The sequence below is a fragment of the Syngnathus typhle genome, linkage group LG18, assembly GCF_033458585.1.
Source record: "Syngnathus typhle isolate RoL2023-S1 ecotype Sweden linkage group LG18, RoL_Styp_1.0, whole genome shotgun sequence".
NCBI classification, from domain to species: Eukaryota; Metazoa; Chordata; class Actinopteri; order Syngnathiformes; family Syngnathidae; genus Syngnathus; species Syngnathus typhle.
In genome coordinates this window covers 3,216,850-3,231,994 of record NC_083755.1, presented here as the reverse complement: position 1 = coordinate 3,231,994, position 15,145 = coordinate 3,216,850, and the positions used below count along the sequence as shown (strand labels likewise).

The 15,145-nt window shown below is 52.8% G+C and overlaps 2 protein-coding genes across 5 annotated transcripts; both read left to right on the top strand.

Annotated features, from left to right (window-relative positions):
* Window positions 1-906: 906 nt before the first annotated feature.
* On the top strand, window positions 907-4,125 carry asb3 (ankyrin repeat and SOCS box containing 3). Of its 3 annotated transcripts, none has more exons than XM_061264209.1 (10): window positions 907-1,116; window positions 1,206-1,423; window positions 1,707-1,877; window positions 1,945-2,057; window positions 2,212-2,609; window positions 2,795-3,001; window positions 3,092-3,202; window positions 3,313-3,486; window positions 3,563-3,696; window positions 3,781-4,125. In XM_061264209.1, the coding sequence occupies exons 2-10, from the start codon at window positions 1,219-1,221 to the stop codon at window positions 3,915-3,917; spliced, it is 1,650 nt and encodes a 549-aa protein (XP_061120193.1). In that variant the 5' UTR covers window positions 907-1,116; window positions 1,206-1,218; the 3' UTR covers window positions 3,918-4,125. The 3 variants fall into 3 exon arrangements, with proteins under 3 accessions (XP_061120193.1, XP_061120194.1, XP_061120195.1); XM_061264210.1 differs by having other exon boundaries at window positions 907-1,423; window positions 2,212-2,344; window positions 2,432-2,609; XM_061264211.1 differs by lacking the exon at window positions 907-1,116 and adding an exon at window positions 1,502-1,596 and having other exon boundaries at window positions 1,282-1,423.
* A 153-nt stretch (window positions 4,126-4,278) lies between these two features.
* On the top strand, window positions 4,279-14,097 carry abca5 (ATP-binding cassette, sub-family A (ABC1), member 5). Of its 2 annotated transcripts, none has more exons than XM_061264207.1 (38): window positions 4,279-4,638; window positions 5,096-5,250; window positions 5,343-5,532; window positions 5,605-5,778; window positions 5,884-5,981; window positions 6,039-6,265; window positions 6,334-6,475; window positions 6,655-6,843; window positions 6,947-7,094; window positions 7,195-7,372; window positions 7,450-7,508; window positions 7,589-7,875; window positions 7,971-8,090; window positions 8,154-8,292; window positions 8,363-8,453; window positions 8,519-8,658; window positions 8,723-8,842; window positions 8,942-9,149; window positions 9,221-9,390; window positions 9,454-9,581; window positions 9,736-9,873; window positions 9,970-10,083; window positions 10,155-10,325; window positions 10,407-10,520; window positions 10,594-10,731; window positions 10,795-10,866; window positions 10,953-11,044; window positions 11,109-11,238; window positions 11,363-11,480; window positions 11,555-11,646; window positions 11,782-11,951; window positions 12,018-12,093; window positions 12,161-12,255; window positions 12,326-12,445; window positions 12,518-12,670; window positions 12,744-12,823; window positions 12,918-12,973; window positions 13,139-14,097. In XM_061264207.1, exons 2-38 carry the CDS (start codon window positions 5,137-5,139, stop codon window positions 13,292-13,294), a joined length of 5,007 nt encoding a protein of 1,668 aa, XP_061120191.1. In that variant the 5' UTR covers window positions 4,279-4,638; window positions 5,096-5,136; the 3' UTR covers window positions 13,295-14,097. The 2 variants fall into 2 exon arrangements, with proteins under 2 accessions (XP_061120191.1, XP_061120192.1); XM_061264208.1 differs by having other exon boundaries at window positions 4,279-4,653.
* Window positions 14,098-15,145: the final 1,048 nt, after the last annotated feature.

Below are 15,145 nucleotides of genomic sequence, written 5' to 3'. Positions count from 1 at the left end.
TTATCAAAATAAAAACTAATAAAACAAAATCAGCAGGCTGTCGCACCATTGTCAGGTCTAAATACCATCAGACATTTATTTACAAACTGGAAACAAAGAGGAGAAGACAACCAGTATTCTTTTGCTCGCGAGGAGAATTAGGTAGAGGGCCCAGTTCACAGTCCTCCACCAATTCTGGACTTCCCCCACCACTATCTCCTCTTTTTATTTGGGTTGCCCTGGTTACAAGAGGCGTTGCTACACTAAAGGGAGGGGAGAGTGTGTCTGTAGCAACGCTGTTTCAGCTAGCTAATAATGTTGTGTGGTGCGAGGCCGCATGGCCTTGGCCGATCCGTGACCCCAGGAATGCAGAGTCTGTTCTTAGATGGTTGGCAGCCTCGTTCCTGGCTGCAATCTCTAAACCTGGATGCCGTGTCTCTGTAAAACAATGCTCTAGACTTTCTTGCTACATTTCACACAATAATAATAATAATAAGTAAATAATCAGATACCTCTCGTGCAAACACTCTAACAAACGTTAAGTAGATGTGAGATAACTTGCATGAAGTCTACTTAAACAAACATTGAGTAAATATGGGATAACTAAAAACTGTCTCTAAAACAATTAACAGAGAAAGGACTTCTCTTGAACTAACAAAGAACAAAGAACAGAGATGTTCTGTTCTTAACTAGTGAGGGCCTCTCACAGGTAAGACAAGGTAGGGAGTATAAGGACTCCCCAAGGCTAGCCGGCACATATGTTGACTTGAGCGAAGATATGTGACCTTCGGTTTCAGGCCGACCAGCGCATCAGCAAAACTAATTATTCTAACAACCATACCAAAAGAAAGTTCTCAACAGTTTGATTCTGTTTATTTTTACAACGGAAATAGAGTACTTGTAGGAAAACTACACTTCCGGTTGTTTTGATGACGTCATAAAACTGCGACTGATTAAGAACGCGCGTCTGGTGGTCTCGCTCTTCGTCGTGATTTCTAGAATCGGCGTTCAGACGCGGTTTTCGCGCATTATGTCGTTAGTGTCCTTTTGGGAATCGCTGCTGTGTCAACAGAGGACAAAGTGACAAGAATACAAAGCGATTTGAGTTTGAGATGGACCAAAACACCCCAGACTGAGGTTTTTTTTCCGCTGCTCCAATTATTTCCCGCTTTGGCGACTTGAGTTTCTCCGCATCCAACACGTACAACATGTCGCCGCCTCTCTAGCGTCGTCTCAGGGATGGACTTCAGCGCGTGCTATGTGGACACCATGTCCAGCGTGGCCGTCGCCGCTCGCCTCGGCGACAGAAGTTGCCTGAGGCGGCTGCTTAGCGAGGGACGCAGTGTGTCCTGTACCGACAACCGGGGTTGGATGCCCCTCCACGAGGCGGCCCACGCCGGCATGATGGGCTGCCTCAAGGATATTCTCTCGGCCGCCAGAACCGGTAAGCGCACCCGCAGCCTTCTCCAATGTGTGATGAAAAGTCTAATTGAGTTACACGAAGGCCACTATTCTGGGACAGATCTTTGAAAGAGGCTACAAGCATCTCTTCTTTCCAAAGCCAGGCGAATTTGATGAGCCCAAGCACCACTGATAGTTATGCACGGCGCTGCTTAGGTGGGCAGCCTCTTCAGGTCCAGTGGCAGCAGTCTTTTTGCATCAGCAGCACACAATAGGAGAAGCTCTTTACTCCACATCCACCCGAGTAGACTTTTCCCCATGTGCAGGCGTCTCGCTGTCGGAATTCCGCACTTACGTCAACTCCAGCACCCACGAGGGAGAGACGGCCTGCTTTCTGGCGGCAAGAGGGGGCCACGTAGGGGCTGTACGCCGCCTCATCAAATCCAAAGCCAAAATAGACCAGCTCACCAACGACCTCTCATGTCCGCTTTATGCAGGTAGAACTCTGTGTGTAGGTGTGTGCGTGTGCATCCCAGCAGCTAAGTAACAAGTGCACTCCGGCAGCGGTGGACAACGGCCACATAGAGGTGGTGCGCTTGCTGATGGACAAGGGGGCAGAATTGAACAGATCGCACACGGCCACCTGCTGGACTTGCCTTCATCTCGCCGTCTATCGGGTCAGGAGCGTCCACACGCGCACACACCGGCTGTTTGTTCAAATGTCTTATATCTGGTTCATCGCAGAAAGTCAGACGCAGGAAACGTTGAGCTCATAAGGACCTTTTCGACCTCCTCTATGAACATGTTTCAATCTTGGCCCCGGTCTTGTAGGATCACGTGGACATCGTGCGGATGCTAGTGCAGTCGGCCGAGCTGGAGGTGCGTGACGACTACAATATGACGCCGCTCTTCCTGGCGGCGAAGCACGGTCGGCAACAATGTCTAGAGATCCTGATCCACGCAGGTGAGCACAGGGTCATCTCGGCCAAGGGCCGTATCCAGAAAAGTGGATTCTTTGGTAAGAGAAATGCCCCCACGCCCCCGTCCCCAGGTGCCGACGTCAACGCACAGGCATCGGACATGGCCTCACCCCTGATGCTGGCTTCCCAGCAGGGTCACGAGTCTTGTGTGGAGTTGCTGCTGGAGCACAACGCCAACGCCAACTTGAACTGCAGCTACGACTGGCCCCAGCTGCCCATCCACGCCGCCGCACAGTTCGGCCACCTCGGGTAGCCGCTCGCTTCTCCGCTAAACGGGGCTCGCCCAGGTGGAAATAACTTGGTGACGTTTTGGTGAGACGCGGTTCTCCCCGGGCTGACAATCGTGGCCGCACGTGCATCCGAAGCTGCGACGTAGTAGACGACACAGTGGAAGTTCCCGTTCTGCTTTTGCTAACGCCGGCCTCCGTCTGCAGAATCCTGCGCCGGCTGCTGCCCGTCACGATTCGCCAATGCGACCGCGGCGAGGGCTTAGTGAGCCCGCTCTACCTGGCCATTCAGGGTGGCCAAGCAGCCTGCGTGGCGCTGCTTCTGGACCAAGGCTTCAGCCCGGATGCCCAGAGCCGCCTGCACTCGATGGGCCCTCATTCGCCGCTCAGCTTCGCCTTCCACAGCGGATACAGGCAGGTCACAGCTCACCCGCTTTGACTTTGATCGTGTGAACGCTGCAATACATTACGCATCTCTGACGTGCTATACGTGCTTGCTCGCAGTGACATATCTGGGATGTTGCTGGCGGCAGGGGCGGCGCTGCACAAGTGGGAGTGGAAGCCGGTGCTAGGCCAAAAGAACTCGAGCCTGCTCAAGCTGGTCCTGGAACACAGGTGAGCAACGTTCGCCCCAGCGCCTCTATTTCTGCCTCCAAAATATGTTTGGAATTCGACGAGCCGCTGCCACTGCGGGGAGCCTTCACAAATGTGTAAACTGACTTCAGGTGGCTTTACCCCCCGCGACACCCCCGCGGCGATTCGAGCAAGGTGGCTTTGAGGCGGCCCGAGTTGGACGACATGTTAAGGACGGCGTTGAAGCTCTTGGAGTTTGCGGTCGACTGGCTGCCGCCGCTACTCCGGGCCGGACTGGACCCAGACTCGCTGCAGCGCTCCATCGTGTGCGGCTCCCGCGTCCGCTGCTCGCCTCACCTACGCGCTGGCAACGTGCTACCTTTTCCTTCTTTGCGCTTCCAGGCTCGAGAAGGTCGACAGCGAGCTGCTCAACTTCCTGCTGCAGTTTGTCAACTGGTCGACGATGTCGCCCGCTTTGAAAAACATCCTGTGGCGAAGACGGGCGCAGGAGACGTGGCACCCACTCCCGCAATTTGGTAGCAACACTAGGAAATGGCTTCATTTTGATTTTCTGACAACAGTAACATTTTCTCCGCCGCCTCGCCTCGTCCTCCATGTAGACTCGGTCCCCGACCTGTCACACCTGTGCCGGCTGCGCATCAGGACCTTGATGGGACCAGAGGAGGTGATGAGGACGGACGCGGTCGCCGAGCTTCCCGTGCCCCCGAGCATCCAGCGCTTCCTGCAGTTCACCTAATTCGTTCCTTCCAATGTTTTCAGTAGGCATTCCGCAAGTTTCCTCTGCAGCGGGGAGATATAACTGACAAGAGTTGCTTTGTTTGAAAGGGTGATGGGTTTGGAGTTTCCTGCATGTTAGGTTTGAAGTGTTCATACATTCAGATTAGAAATTGCATGTCGTTTCTATATTTTTGTTACCCTTCCTAAATTAAAACTATTGCATTGTGCGAGTGTCTGTCAGTTCTAGAAAATTCAAATAGTTTGAATGTCAACCAGTTCAAGGTGGAATTCCAGTCCCTTTTCCATGTCGGAGGTGCGCAAACGTTCTGGAAGGCAGCATGAGTTAGAACAGACGGCTGTAATTGGTCAGCGTATCAAAGAAAAAAAAGGACATTTAGCTCTGTGATGTCCAAAGACTTTATTATATAACGTCATTTTCATGTGGTATTTGTCACACTTAATCTTTGTTACCACGGGGGCTTATGCGCACCGCCTGATTTGTTGCACGTTGACTTGCGTCTTTTTGTTCTTTAAGTCGCGTTTCTGATGTCAACTGTCGCCTCATCTGATTGATGCAAACCTCTGTCACTCATACCAGGAGCGATTCTGATTGGTCGACGTCGTGTTGTGAGGGGCGTGCACTTTGGCAACAGGAAGTAAGAGACGAACGCTATACGAACCCAAAAAGATCCACCTTGCAAAAGGCTTTATTAAATGCCTTCATAATCTTCGTGTCCTACGTGAGTTTATCAAATGTATGTTTTTTAGCTTTCGTCGCCAACATGTCTGACGGTTGGGGGCTCTATCGTTGTCTTAGCGCCTTTATTGCCAAAGAGGGATTGATGACAATATTATTATTGTTATTAGCAACGTTGACTCTAATTGCATCCACTTTCCCGGCAGCATTAAAGCAAATAATATTAACCAGAGAGGGCGTAACCATCTCTGTAGTTTGGACAATAGCTGCTTGGCGGTCCAACATTTGTTCATTTTCTATTTCCGTCGGACTTTATAGTGATAGCTGCCTGGGTGTTTTATCATTCTTTTTCTTGAGAGCTGGTGGTGATAAAAAGCAGTGCGTGTTTGCTTTCATCTTATTGGTGTATGAAAACATGGAAGGAATTGACAGATTTTCTGTGCACTTTCCGTGCGTGTGCCTTTTGTTTTGCGGCACTTGCATGCATGCGTGTGTTACAGGTGAAGCCAGCATTGAGCAGACGAGCTGCGGTACGCACGTCATGCACGCCAAGCACGCCGGGAGTAGCCGAAATGCTGCAGTGTGGCAGCAAACCCGAAGTCTTCTACACAAAAATCTGCTCATCAAGTGGAGGACCAAACAGCAGAGCTTGCAGGTGGGTCTCTTTTCGGGTACACCGTCGAAGGAACAAATGTGAAGCTGCAGCAGTGTAAAGGTCGATGTTGCGCTCTGCCGGTGTGCTTGCAGGAAGTGATCCTGCCCCTGCTGCTTCTGGCTCTGTTGATCGTCATCAGCAATCAAAATCCGCACATCTACTACAATGGAGTGTCCACCATGGAGCTGCGATCGGACAAAGTGATCTTCACCGCTGCCCTCGGCTACACGCCCGTCACCAACGTCACCAGCCGCATCATGGACGAGGTGGCCCGTGAGATGGGTAAGGCGCACACACCTCCAAACATATTAGCAAACATGGGCCTGCACACCAACACATTGAACGGTTATGCAGACCTCCTCGACATGTTGGAGACGTTCGCCAGCGAGGCGGCTCTGGAGAACGCCAGCTCTTACGATCCATCCGGCCTGGTGGGTGTGGTCTTCACGGACCCGTCGGCCACTTCCTACAGCCTGCGGTTTCCCTACAACCAGCTGCCGCAGCCCAGTGACTTCACAGAGTCCATAGGTAGCGGCGGGGCATTGCATGGCACGCCATCCACGGCACGCGCAGCGTCCTGCCCCGTCTGAGCATGCGCACACGCGTCTTTCTGCGCGCGGCTTTGTACCGTAGGCAATTGTCTGAGCAGTACCAGCAACTGCCGAGCGGCCAACTACTGGTACTCAGGATTCATCCGCCTCCAGTCGCTGATTGACGCCGCCATCATCCAGGTGAGGCTCGCTCACCATCCATGCGGTCGCGGCGCTTACGCCTGCGACTGGTCGCAGATGCAGACCAAGCGTGCGGTGTGGAGTGAGATGGACGTGCAGGCGGTGATGATGGGTCAGCCGGGCTGGGTGGAGGTGCACAAGTTCCCGCGCGCTCTGATCTCCATCTACCTGGTGCTGGCCTTCACTCCCTTCGTCACGTTCCTCATCGTCAACGTGGCGGCGGAGAAGGAGCGGCGCATCAAAGACACCATGAGCATGATGGGCCTCTGCGACACGGCCTTCTGGTAAACGCGCGGCGCCGGCCCCGAGTGACCGCTGACCGTTTGCTCCAAGCCCATCGGCTCATCCGCAGGATGTCGTGGGGGCTGCTGTACGCCGTCCTGGTGGGCACCATGTCCGTCCTGATGTCCATCATTGCCACCTCCACGGCGCTCTTCCCCAACAGCAACTTCCTGCTCGTCTTTTCCCTCAACTTCCTCTACGGCATTTCCACCGTGAGTGGCTGACAGCTCTACTTTTGTCCAAACGAAGCCTGAAATTGACTGTGTGATAGTACCGCAAAGCCACCTAATGGCAGCAGAGTTCTTTTTGGTGAACCTTCTCAACTCACTTCGGTGAGTAATAATGGCTGTAAATGTTTGCCAGGCTGATGAGCAAGTTTGCGTGTGCGCAGATCTTCTTCTCCTTCATGCTGACGCCGATGTTCAAGAAGCCAAAGTTTGCCAGCACGGTGGGCTCCATGCTGACGGTGGTCTTCGGATGCCTGTCGCTCTTCACCATCCTGATGACGGATTTCCCGCAAGCGCTGGTCTGGGTCCTCTGCCTGCTCTCGCCCTCGGCCTTCTCCATTGGCATTGCGCAGGTGCCGGCCGCTATCTTTTGCAAAGTTCCAAAATGTGACCGATGCCAACAAACGAGTCATAAGCGCATCTTTAATTGCATGCTATGGATTCTTTCCCCCCCAGGTGGTGTACCTGGAAGCCCAAGGGGGCGGTGCCATGTTGGGCTCCCTGGCCAGCGGGCCTCATCCGCTCTACATACCGCTGCTCATGCTGGCTGTGGACTGCCTTCTCTACCTGCTGCTTGCCATTTACTTGGACCAGGTGCTGCCGGGTGAGCGCTCGCTTTCAGGAGTCTGCCCGCCCGCTCGCTCTTTCAATGGGAGCAAATGGGACCTGACAAGTTTGGGTGGAAAAATGCTTTCTTCCCGCAGGCGAGTTTGGGATGCGGAGGTCCCTGCTCTACTTCCTGAAACCGTCCTACTGGTCCAAGCGCAGCGAGCGCTACACAGAAGTGACCACGCCGTACGAAGCCGAGGTGAACGGCACTCCCAGCGCCGGCGAATCAACCGAGGCCGTCTCGCCGGAGTTCCGGGGCAGAGAGGCCATCCGGTAAGTCTGTCGGCCTCTCCTCCATCCCAAACGTGTGTTGAAAACTGTCATTTGTGTGCGCTCTGCCTCTCCGGCAGCATCAACAACATCAGCAAGGTGTACAAAGACAAAGACAACACCGTGGAGGCCCTCAGAGGTTGGCCACACTTTCACACCGCATCATCTGCATCACAAAAAGCAGTCGCACCGTCAAAAGTGCCACGTTTCCGTCCGCAGGTCTGACCTTTGACATTTACGAGGGCCAGATCACGGCTCTGTTGGGCCACAGCGGCTCCGGGAAGTCCACGCTGATAAACATCCTGTGCGGCATCTGCCCGCCCAGCGGCGGCTCGGCCACCATTTATGGCTCCCCGCTGGTGGAGATTGCTGACGGGCCCGAGATGAAGCGGCTGGTGGGCGTCTGCCCGCAGTTTAACATCCTCTTTGATGTCCTCACCGTGGAGGAGCACCTTAACATCTTCGCCGCTATTAAAGGCATCCCGCCGGCCCATGTGGACGCCGAGGTAACGGTGGCGGAAGCTTTCTCATCTCGTCGTCATGATCAAACATACAAAATGTCTAATAGGTCTTTATTCTGATTAAAAAAAAAAAAAAAAAGGTGTCCAAAGTGCTGAAAGATCTAGATCTGGAGAAGATCATGTCTGCTCAAGCCAAGAATCTGAGTGGAGGCCAGAAAAGGAAGCTGTCAGTGGGCATCGCCATCCTGGGAGACCCTAAGGTACGTCCCTCACTCTGTCCAGCGACACACTCTGGCTCAGGTTTGACGACGCGGCTTTTATAGATCCTTCTCCTGGACGAGCCCACGGCCGGCATGGACCCGTCCTCCCGACATCAAGTGTGGTCCCTCCTGAAGAGTCGCAGGGCCGGCCGAGTGATTGTCCTCAGCACGCACTACATGGACGAGGCCGACATCCTCGCTGGTACGCACGCACACACACACACACACACAGGGACCCCCCCCTGTGAGTTTTGTGCGTGTGGTGCGTCCAGATCGCAAAGCGGTGATCTCGCAAGGCCGCCTGAAATGTGTGGGCTCCTCCATCTATCTCAAGACCAAGTGCGGCGTGGGCTATCATCTCAGGTACTTGGCGCCAGCGTCACCTTTCATTCGTTTGAACCCCGCCTCACCTCTCTCACTCCCGTCAGGATGTCCATCAGCGATCGCTCCGATGTGGCCAGTATTTCTTCGCTGATCCAGCAGCACATTCCCAAAGCCAAGCTGACTCGGCAGCAGGAAGCGGAACTCAACTTTACTCTGCCTTTCGAGAGCATGGATGCCTTTGCGGGTACGCCTTCGCCTGGTTTTGTTCCCCCCCGCCCCCGGATGCTTTCATTTTGTTGTGGCGGCAGGTTTGTTCTCAGAACTGGATGCCCGACCCAACCTCGGCTTGGTCAACTATGGTGTTTCCATGACAACGCTGGAGGACGTTTTTCTGCGTCTGGAGGCGGAGACGGAAGTGGACAAAGCAGGTGACATCCGCCTCCAAACTAAAAGGGCACAACTTTTTTTTCTAGAACAACTTCAATCCCTGTCATGTGACATCTTTTTTTTGTTTTGCCAAACAAAAGACTACAGCGTGTTCAACCGGGAGGTAGCGGAGGGCGGCGAGTGCGTCGGCGCCACGCTCTACGGCGACGAGTCGGACCAGCGGCTGCTGATGTTCTCAGACCGGGCTGAGTTGGCGCGGGGCGTGGCGCTGTGGCGCCAGCAGTTTGCTTGTGTGGCCTGGCTCCACATGCTCAACTTGTGGCGCGAGAGGAAGGCCCTGATTTACGTGTGAGTTGAGCGGCACCGCACGGAGGAGTGTGGGCCAGCCAGAAAGCGTGTGTGTGTGGCTTGTCCGGCAGGCTGTCCCTGGTGCTGGTGTTTGTGGCCACCTTGCTGCTCTTGTCCTTGTTCACCGGGAACATCCTGGTCCACTCGCCGAGCCGCCGGTTCCTGCCCGCCGTGTACCTCCTGGCCCCAAAGGAGCTTCCCCGCAGATACGCCAGCAGCCTCCTGCTTTGCAACTCCACAGGTGAGCCGGGGGGGATATTTGCGCCCGTCTCGCTAGCCGGACTCACGCGTCCCTTCGCCGCAGGTGCGGACATTTCCGACTTTGTGCACAACGTGGAAGGGCAGGGCATCGCGGTGGAGCTGAGCAACGTCAGCGACTACATGGCGGCGGCTCCCCACAGCGCCGCCATCAACGTGACGGGATCCGGCAAGGTTTTGTTTTGAGACGTCGCAACGAGACAAAAAGATGGCTTGCGTTGCTTTTTTGCAGGCAATGGCGCAAACGCAAAGCGATCCGCCTCTCCCTGTAGCGTAGGCATTGACACAGGGATGTTTTGGCTTGGTCTTTGGCTTGTGGGCTTGGCAGGGCTTCACGTACAGTTTGGGCTTCAACAGCACCACGGTACACTCGCTGCCCATCAGCGTCAACATCCTGAGCAACGCTCTCCTGCGAGGCCTCAACAGCACCGCCCGCATCCACACTTGGAGCAAACCTTTCGACTACGTGAGTACGGCTGCTGCACGGGAATCTTCATTTTCGGAAGGCAACATAAACATCGACTGCGTATCATGACTCGGTTGTCTCCTTTGCGTCCCACAGCAACTGCCACTGGTGGTCTCCCGCGTTTTGATCGTCATCGAATCTGTCCTCCTGGGAATGCTGACGGCCGGCATGCCCGCCTATTTTGCCATGGAGCACGTGCGAGACCGAGAGGTGAGCGTGCGGCTGTCGAGGACAAAAAAAAGAATGCAAATGACAACTGTGTGTTTGCGGCCCGCCCTCAGCTCAAGTGCTGCTCGACGCTGCGCATGTCGGGGCTTCTCCCGTCGGCCTACTGGTGCGGGCAGGCGGCCGTGGACGTACCCCTCTTCTATCTGGTGGTGTCGTGCATGAGCGTCACCCTCTTCTCCTTCCACGGCGACAACCTGCTCACGGCCAGCAACCTGAGCGCCGTGGTCTGCATTGCCGCCGTCGCTTTTTGTCCGAGCGAGGCGCACCAACGACGCCTGACGTTGACCTCTCGGTCTTGCCCTCAGATCTTCTGCAGTGCCGGCTTCGTTCCGGCCGTCGTCCTCTTCACGTACGTCTGGTCTTTCAGCTTCTCTCGAGTGCAAAGCAACCGGGACTTCATGTCCATCGTTTGCATGATGGTGAGCCGCCGCCGTCGTGTGGATGAGCCCCGCCCTTTTTGCTCTCTTCCAAACGTTGCCTTGTCGGCGTCAGGCGTGCGTGGTGTCGGGCTCGCTGGTCCACCTTCCTCTGGTGAGCAACAGCAACAGGGTGACGCAACTGGTGCACAACACCCTGTGCATCTTCAACCCGCTCTACCCGCTCATGGGCTGCCTGGGCTGCATTGCTACGGTACGAGTCCAGTAGCACCCGACCCGTTTGGACTTGACTGACTAAATGATTGATGCTGCCCAGACCTCTTTCCTGCCATCGTCGCATCCTGACAAAGACTTTGTGTTCAATAATCTGCTGGTCTCCGTTTTTGCGGTAAGTCGAGCGACAAGCAGCATTGTGTCGTAGGCGGCATTTTGCTTTTGTGATGTCAGCAGTGTGTTGTGTTTTTGTGCGCCCAGCCGTACCTACAGTGCGTACTGCTGCTGCTGCTCCTGCGCTGGCTGGAGCGCCGTCACGGCGGGAGGACCTTCAGGACGGACGGCTTGTGCAGGTCAGCGGCCGCTTTCACGTTGCCACGTGTCTTGGCCAACTCTCTTTTTGCGTCGTCCTCTCAGGATTTCATCGGCGCGGAGGCCCAAAGTGGAACGCAACCCCGAAGACGGCCCGGACTGGCACGAGGATGCCGACATCCAGATGGAGAAGGCCAGGGTCAAAGAGGCGCTCACCTGCCACCTCGGCGACGAGGTACGAGTCGACGTTTTTCTGTGACAAAGTGTCCTTGTGAGAGTTAGCCAAGTTTGCTCGCGTCTCTGCATTACCCGGTGAGTTTTTATTTATTTTTTCCCCACCCCACCCTTCCTCTCCATAGAAGCCAGTGCTGGTCGCCAGCAACCTGAGGAAGATGTACAAAAGTCGCAGGGAAGGTTTTGCTCTCAGCAAGAGTGGAAAAGTGGCCACCAGGAACGTCTCCTTCTGTGTTCGAAAAGGTCGCTTGTGAGCCAGCCAAAATTGGAAATGACCAAATCACTGATCACTGCCGTCGCATGTCGTCGTTCTCCAGGCGAGGTTCTCGGACTGTTGGGCCCAAACGGATCGGGCAAGAGTACCGTCATGCACATGCTGTCTGGGGAGACGGAGCCCACGGCTGGACAGGTACGCCGCCGCCGCTCGAGCACTTCGCCAAACCGTTCAGTCACATCAAAAGTTGAAATGAACAAGATGGAGGAAATATATCTGACAAGTTGGCACAAATCACTTCTTTATAAACAAATGCTCTGGTGTCCTCAGGTGCTGATGGGAGATTTTGGCACGGGGTCGTGGGGCGCCCCCCCGGAGCACGTGGGCTACTGCCCCCAGGTCAACCCGCTGTGGCCCAGGATGACACTGCTTGAGCACCTGGAGGTCTACGCAGCCGTCAAGGGGCTGAAGGCACGCGACGCCCCCGAGATCATCCAGCGGTGCGTCAACTCAGATCCGTTAGCGCGGCTCGGCACCTTTGGAACTCTTTTGCTGCTGTCGCGCAGGGTGCTGAACGCTCTGGAGCTGAAGGAGCACGAGCGCAAGCAGGCCAAGTCTCTTTCCGGAGGACTCAAGAGAAAAGTGAGTGCACCCGATGCCGCTTGCGCAAAAGCGAGCGGCGCTCTTGACGTTGCGCTTCTGTCGCCAGCTCTGCTTTGCGCTGAGCATGATCGGGAACCCCGAGACCCTCCTGCTGGACGAACCGTCGGCCGGGATGGACCCCGAGTCCAAACAGCGCGTGTGGTCAGCCTGCCTCCATGACACGGACACAAATGCGCTTTTTAGTTTGTCATTGGTTCTCTTTGCTCCTTAGGAGGGCCATCCGCGCCGCCCTGAGGGACCACCAGCGCGGCGCTGTGCTGACCACGCACTACATGGAGGAGGCGGAGGCCGTGTGCGATCGTGTGGCCATCCTGGTGTCGGGCCGGCTCAGGCGCGTCCCGTCCTGTCTTTGCGCCTCGCCCCAAGCCTCCAAAGTCTTACCCGTTTTACGTCCGTCCCGCAGGTGCCTGGGCTCCATCCAGCACCTGAAGGCCAAGTACGGCCGAAGCTACAGCCTGGAGCTGAAACTCGGGGAGGCCGGCGCGGGACTCCACCTGACGGCGCTGGTGCACAAGGACATCGTGGCCATCTTTCCGCACGCCTCCAGACAGGAGAGGTGACAACACGCCTTTTGAAAGAGGGCCGATGGCTCTCGCGCGTGTCGTTTGATGGCGTGTTTCTCGCGACAGCTTTGCCACGTTGATGGCGTACAAAATCCCCACGGAGGACGTCCATTCTCTGGCCACCGCCTTCTCGCAGCTGGAGCGCCGTCAGTCACGCACGCACACACAAACACACACACACACACACACGGCAAATGTGGTGATGTCATCAACTAAGGGTTTTGTCGTGTGTGTGCGCAGTGAAGCAAACGTACAAGTTTGAGGAATACAACTTCTCGCAGTCCACTCTGGAACAGGTGAGACGCACATGTGCCACACCCCCAGTCAAACAACTCGAGACTTTAACTAACTGCTTGTACTGTTCTCAAGCATCACTTGAGCCAAAAATGCACAAGCCTAGCCCAAAAATGTTTTTAATGGGGGAGAAATAGATTTAGGTACAAATAGTGTCTCGTCTTCAGGTCTTCCTGGAGTTCGCCAAGGAGCAGGAGAATGAGGACGACCAGGCGGGCTCGCTCAGCACAACCTTCCAGTGGCGCCGCTTGTCAAACGAACAGACCCCCGACGACCGCTCCGTTGACAACCGCGGCGGCGACAGTGTTGTTCGACAGCTGTGATCACCTACTGTGTGCAAAAAAAACAAAAACACTGCGTGTGTGGCGCCAAATCTTTAGCAGCCCTTTTGCACGGCTTACCGAAGCCTACGTTAAAGGCCGCGGCAGCTGCGTGAAGGCCAGAATGTCTTGATATCTCGATATCTGAGGAACGGACAGCACAAAGGGGACTTTTTTCATCATGTCTTTTTTGAAAGTGCAAATCGTCCAGGGTGAAAACACTGAAGCAGAATGCGAAAAGAAGATGGATGGATGGAGGGTAAGATTTCCTGAGCCGCGTTCACACTGCCAAATCAACGCTCGAGCCACTTCTTTGTCAACGTGCACTATGAACACACAAATGCCAGCTTTGCTGATGATGTTTTTGTAAGGCACAGGTGAAGGAGGCATGAAAGGACTTATTTAGTTTAGGTTTCTTTGAATTTTGTGGAAATGTGATCCGTCCCAAGATGGAAGCACCAAAGCAGCTCTAAGTAGCATGATCACAATATTGGTCTTTAGATCCCGTCCCTTCATTTCACACTGATGCAGACCCAGCTGAGTACCAGGGGTGGGCAACTTTTATTTTGGGGATTTAATTTTGATCCCCTGAAACTACTGAATTAATGTATTACATTATTTTTGTTTTGTATTCATCTGATGTGTTTATTGGTTTTGAATAATTGATCCCCCAACGTATATTGAGAAGCTGAAGACAATTACCCATAATACATTAGATTGAAAGTAAACAGCCCGTTGCATTGTGGGAACGAATGCCGATCGAAAATTATGCGCTCCACACACATAAAGCCTATTTGAGTCCCTAACGCTTATACTGCACACGTCATTTTTCTCAGCGCTTACTTTAAGACAGTGCTTCTCAATTATTTTCTGTTACGCCCCCCCCTAGCAAGAAGAAATCTATTCGCGCCCCCCCCTCCCCACCGTGACTATCCTAACTTGTCTTGTAAGTCGTAAAATGTTGCACTGTCGCAAACGTGACAGAGGTAACAATGAGAGCGCCACTGCCCCCTGCTGTAGTAAACGCGTAATTACACTTTATTCTAGTACTGCAAAAAAAAAAGCCTGTTCCCCAGGGTCAGGGCGCGCCCCACTATTTGAGAAGCACTGCTTTAAGAGCATGCTGCGGGGCGAAAAAATACGTTTGGATACCCTTGATTTCGTGGTGGACGGACGTTTTGAATTGCGTTGTTGCTCCCTTGTGGATGAAATTAAATTAACTAGAAATACAAGTATAAATAATTATATAAAAGCATATAACTAACTATATTTTATATGTGTATAACTATAACTTTATTTTAATTATTTCATTGTTTGTGTTCTTGTTTTAATTAAATTTAAACATTACATGATTTAAACCACTACATTACATGACTTAAACCATTACATTAAATTACATTAGAATTAAATAAATGAAATGAATTAATAAATACACGTATAAATATTCATATACAGGCATATAAATATATACGTATAACTTTCATTTATTTCATTGTTTTAGTTGTAATTTTTTTTCTTTTTTTAATTAAATTTAAACCATTATATGATTTAAACCATTACATTACATTACATTACTTTAACCATTACTTTAGATTACATTAAAATTAAATAAATGAAATAACAACAAATATAAATAATATTAATATATTATGTATATATAAATAAATATGTATAACAATAATTGTATTTTAATTAATTTAGTTATTTTATTTTTAGATCCCTTTATTATTTATTATTATTATTTTATTTAATGTAATTTAATGGTTTAAAGCATGTTCTTCAGACATTTACCACAAGATGGCGATAGAGCAATTCAAAACGTTCGTCCACCATCAATTCATGGGTATCCAGTCC

Coding starts and splice junctions, on each gene's coding strand:
- asb3 (XM_061264209.1), top strand. CDS start 1,219: ATGGACTTCAGCGCGTGCTATGTGGACACCATGTCCAGCGTGGCCGTC. Junction 1,878..1,944: donor CTCATGTCCGCTTTATGCAG/GTAGAACTCTGT, acceptor GCACTCCGGCAG/CGGTGGACAACGGCCACATA. Junction 3,487..3,562: donor TCGCTGCAGCGCTCCATCGT/GTGCGGCTCCCG, acceptor TTGCGCTTCCAG/GCTCGAGAAGGTCGACAGCG.
- abca5 (XM_061264207.1), top strand. CDS start 5,137: ATGCACGCCAAGCACGCCGGGAGTAGCCGAAATGCTGCAGTGTGGCAG. Junction 6,476..6,654: donor TCCTCTACGGCATTTCCACC/GTGAGTGGCTGA, acceptor GCGTGTGCGCAG/ATCTTCTTCTCCTTCATGCT. Junction 11,239..11,362: donor CCTGCCACCTCGGCGACGAG/GTACGAGTCGAC, acceptor TCCTCTCCATAG/AAGCCAGTGCTGGTCGCCAG.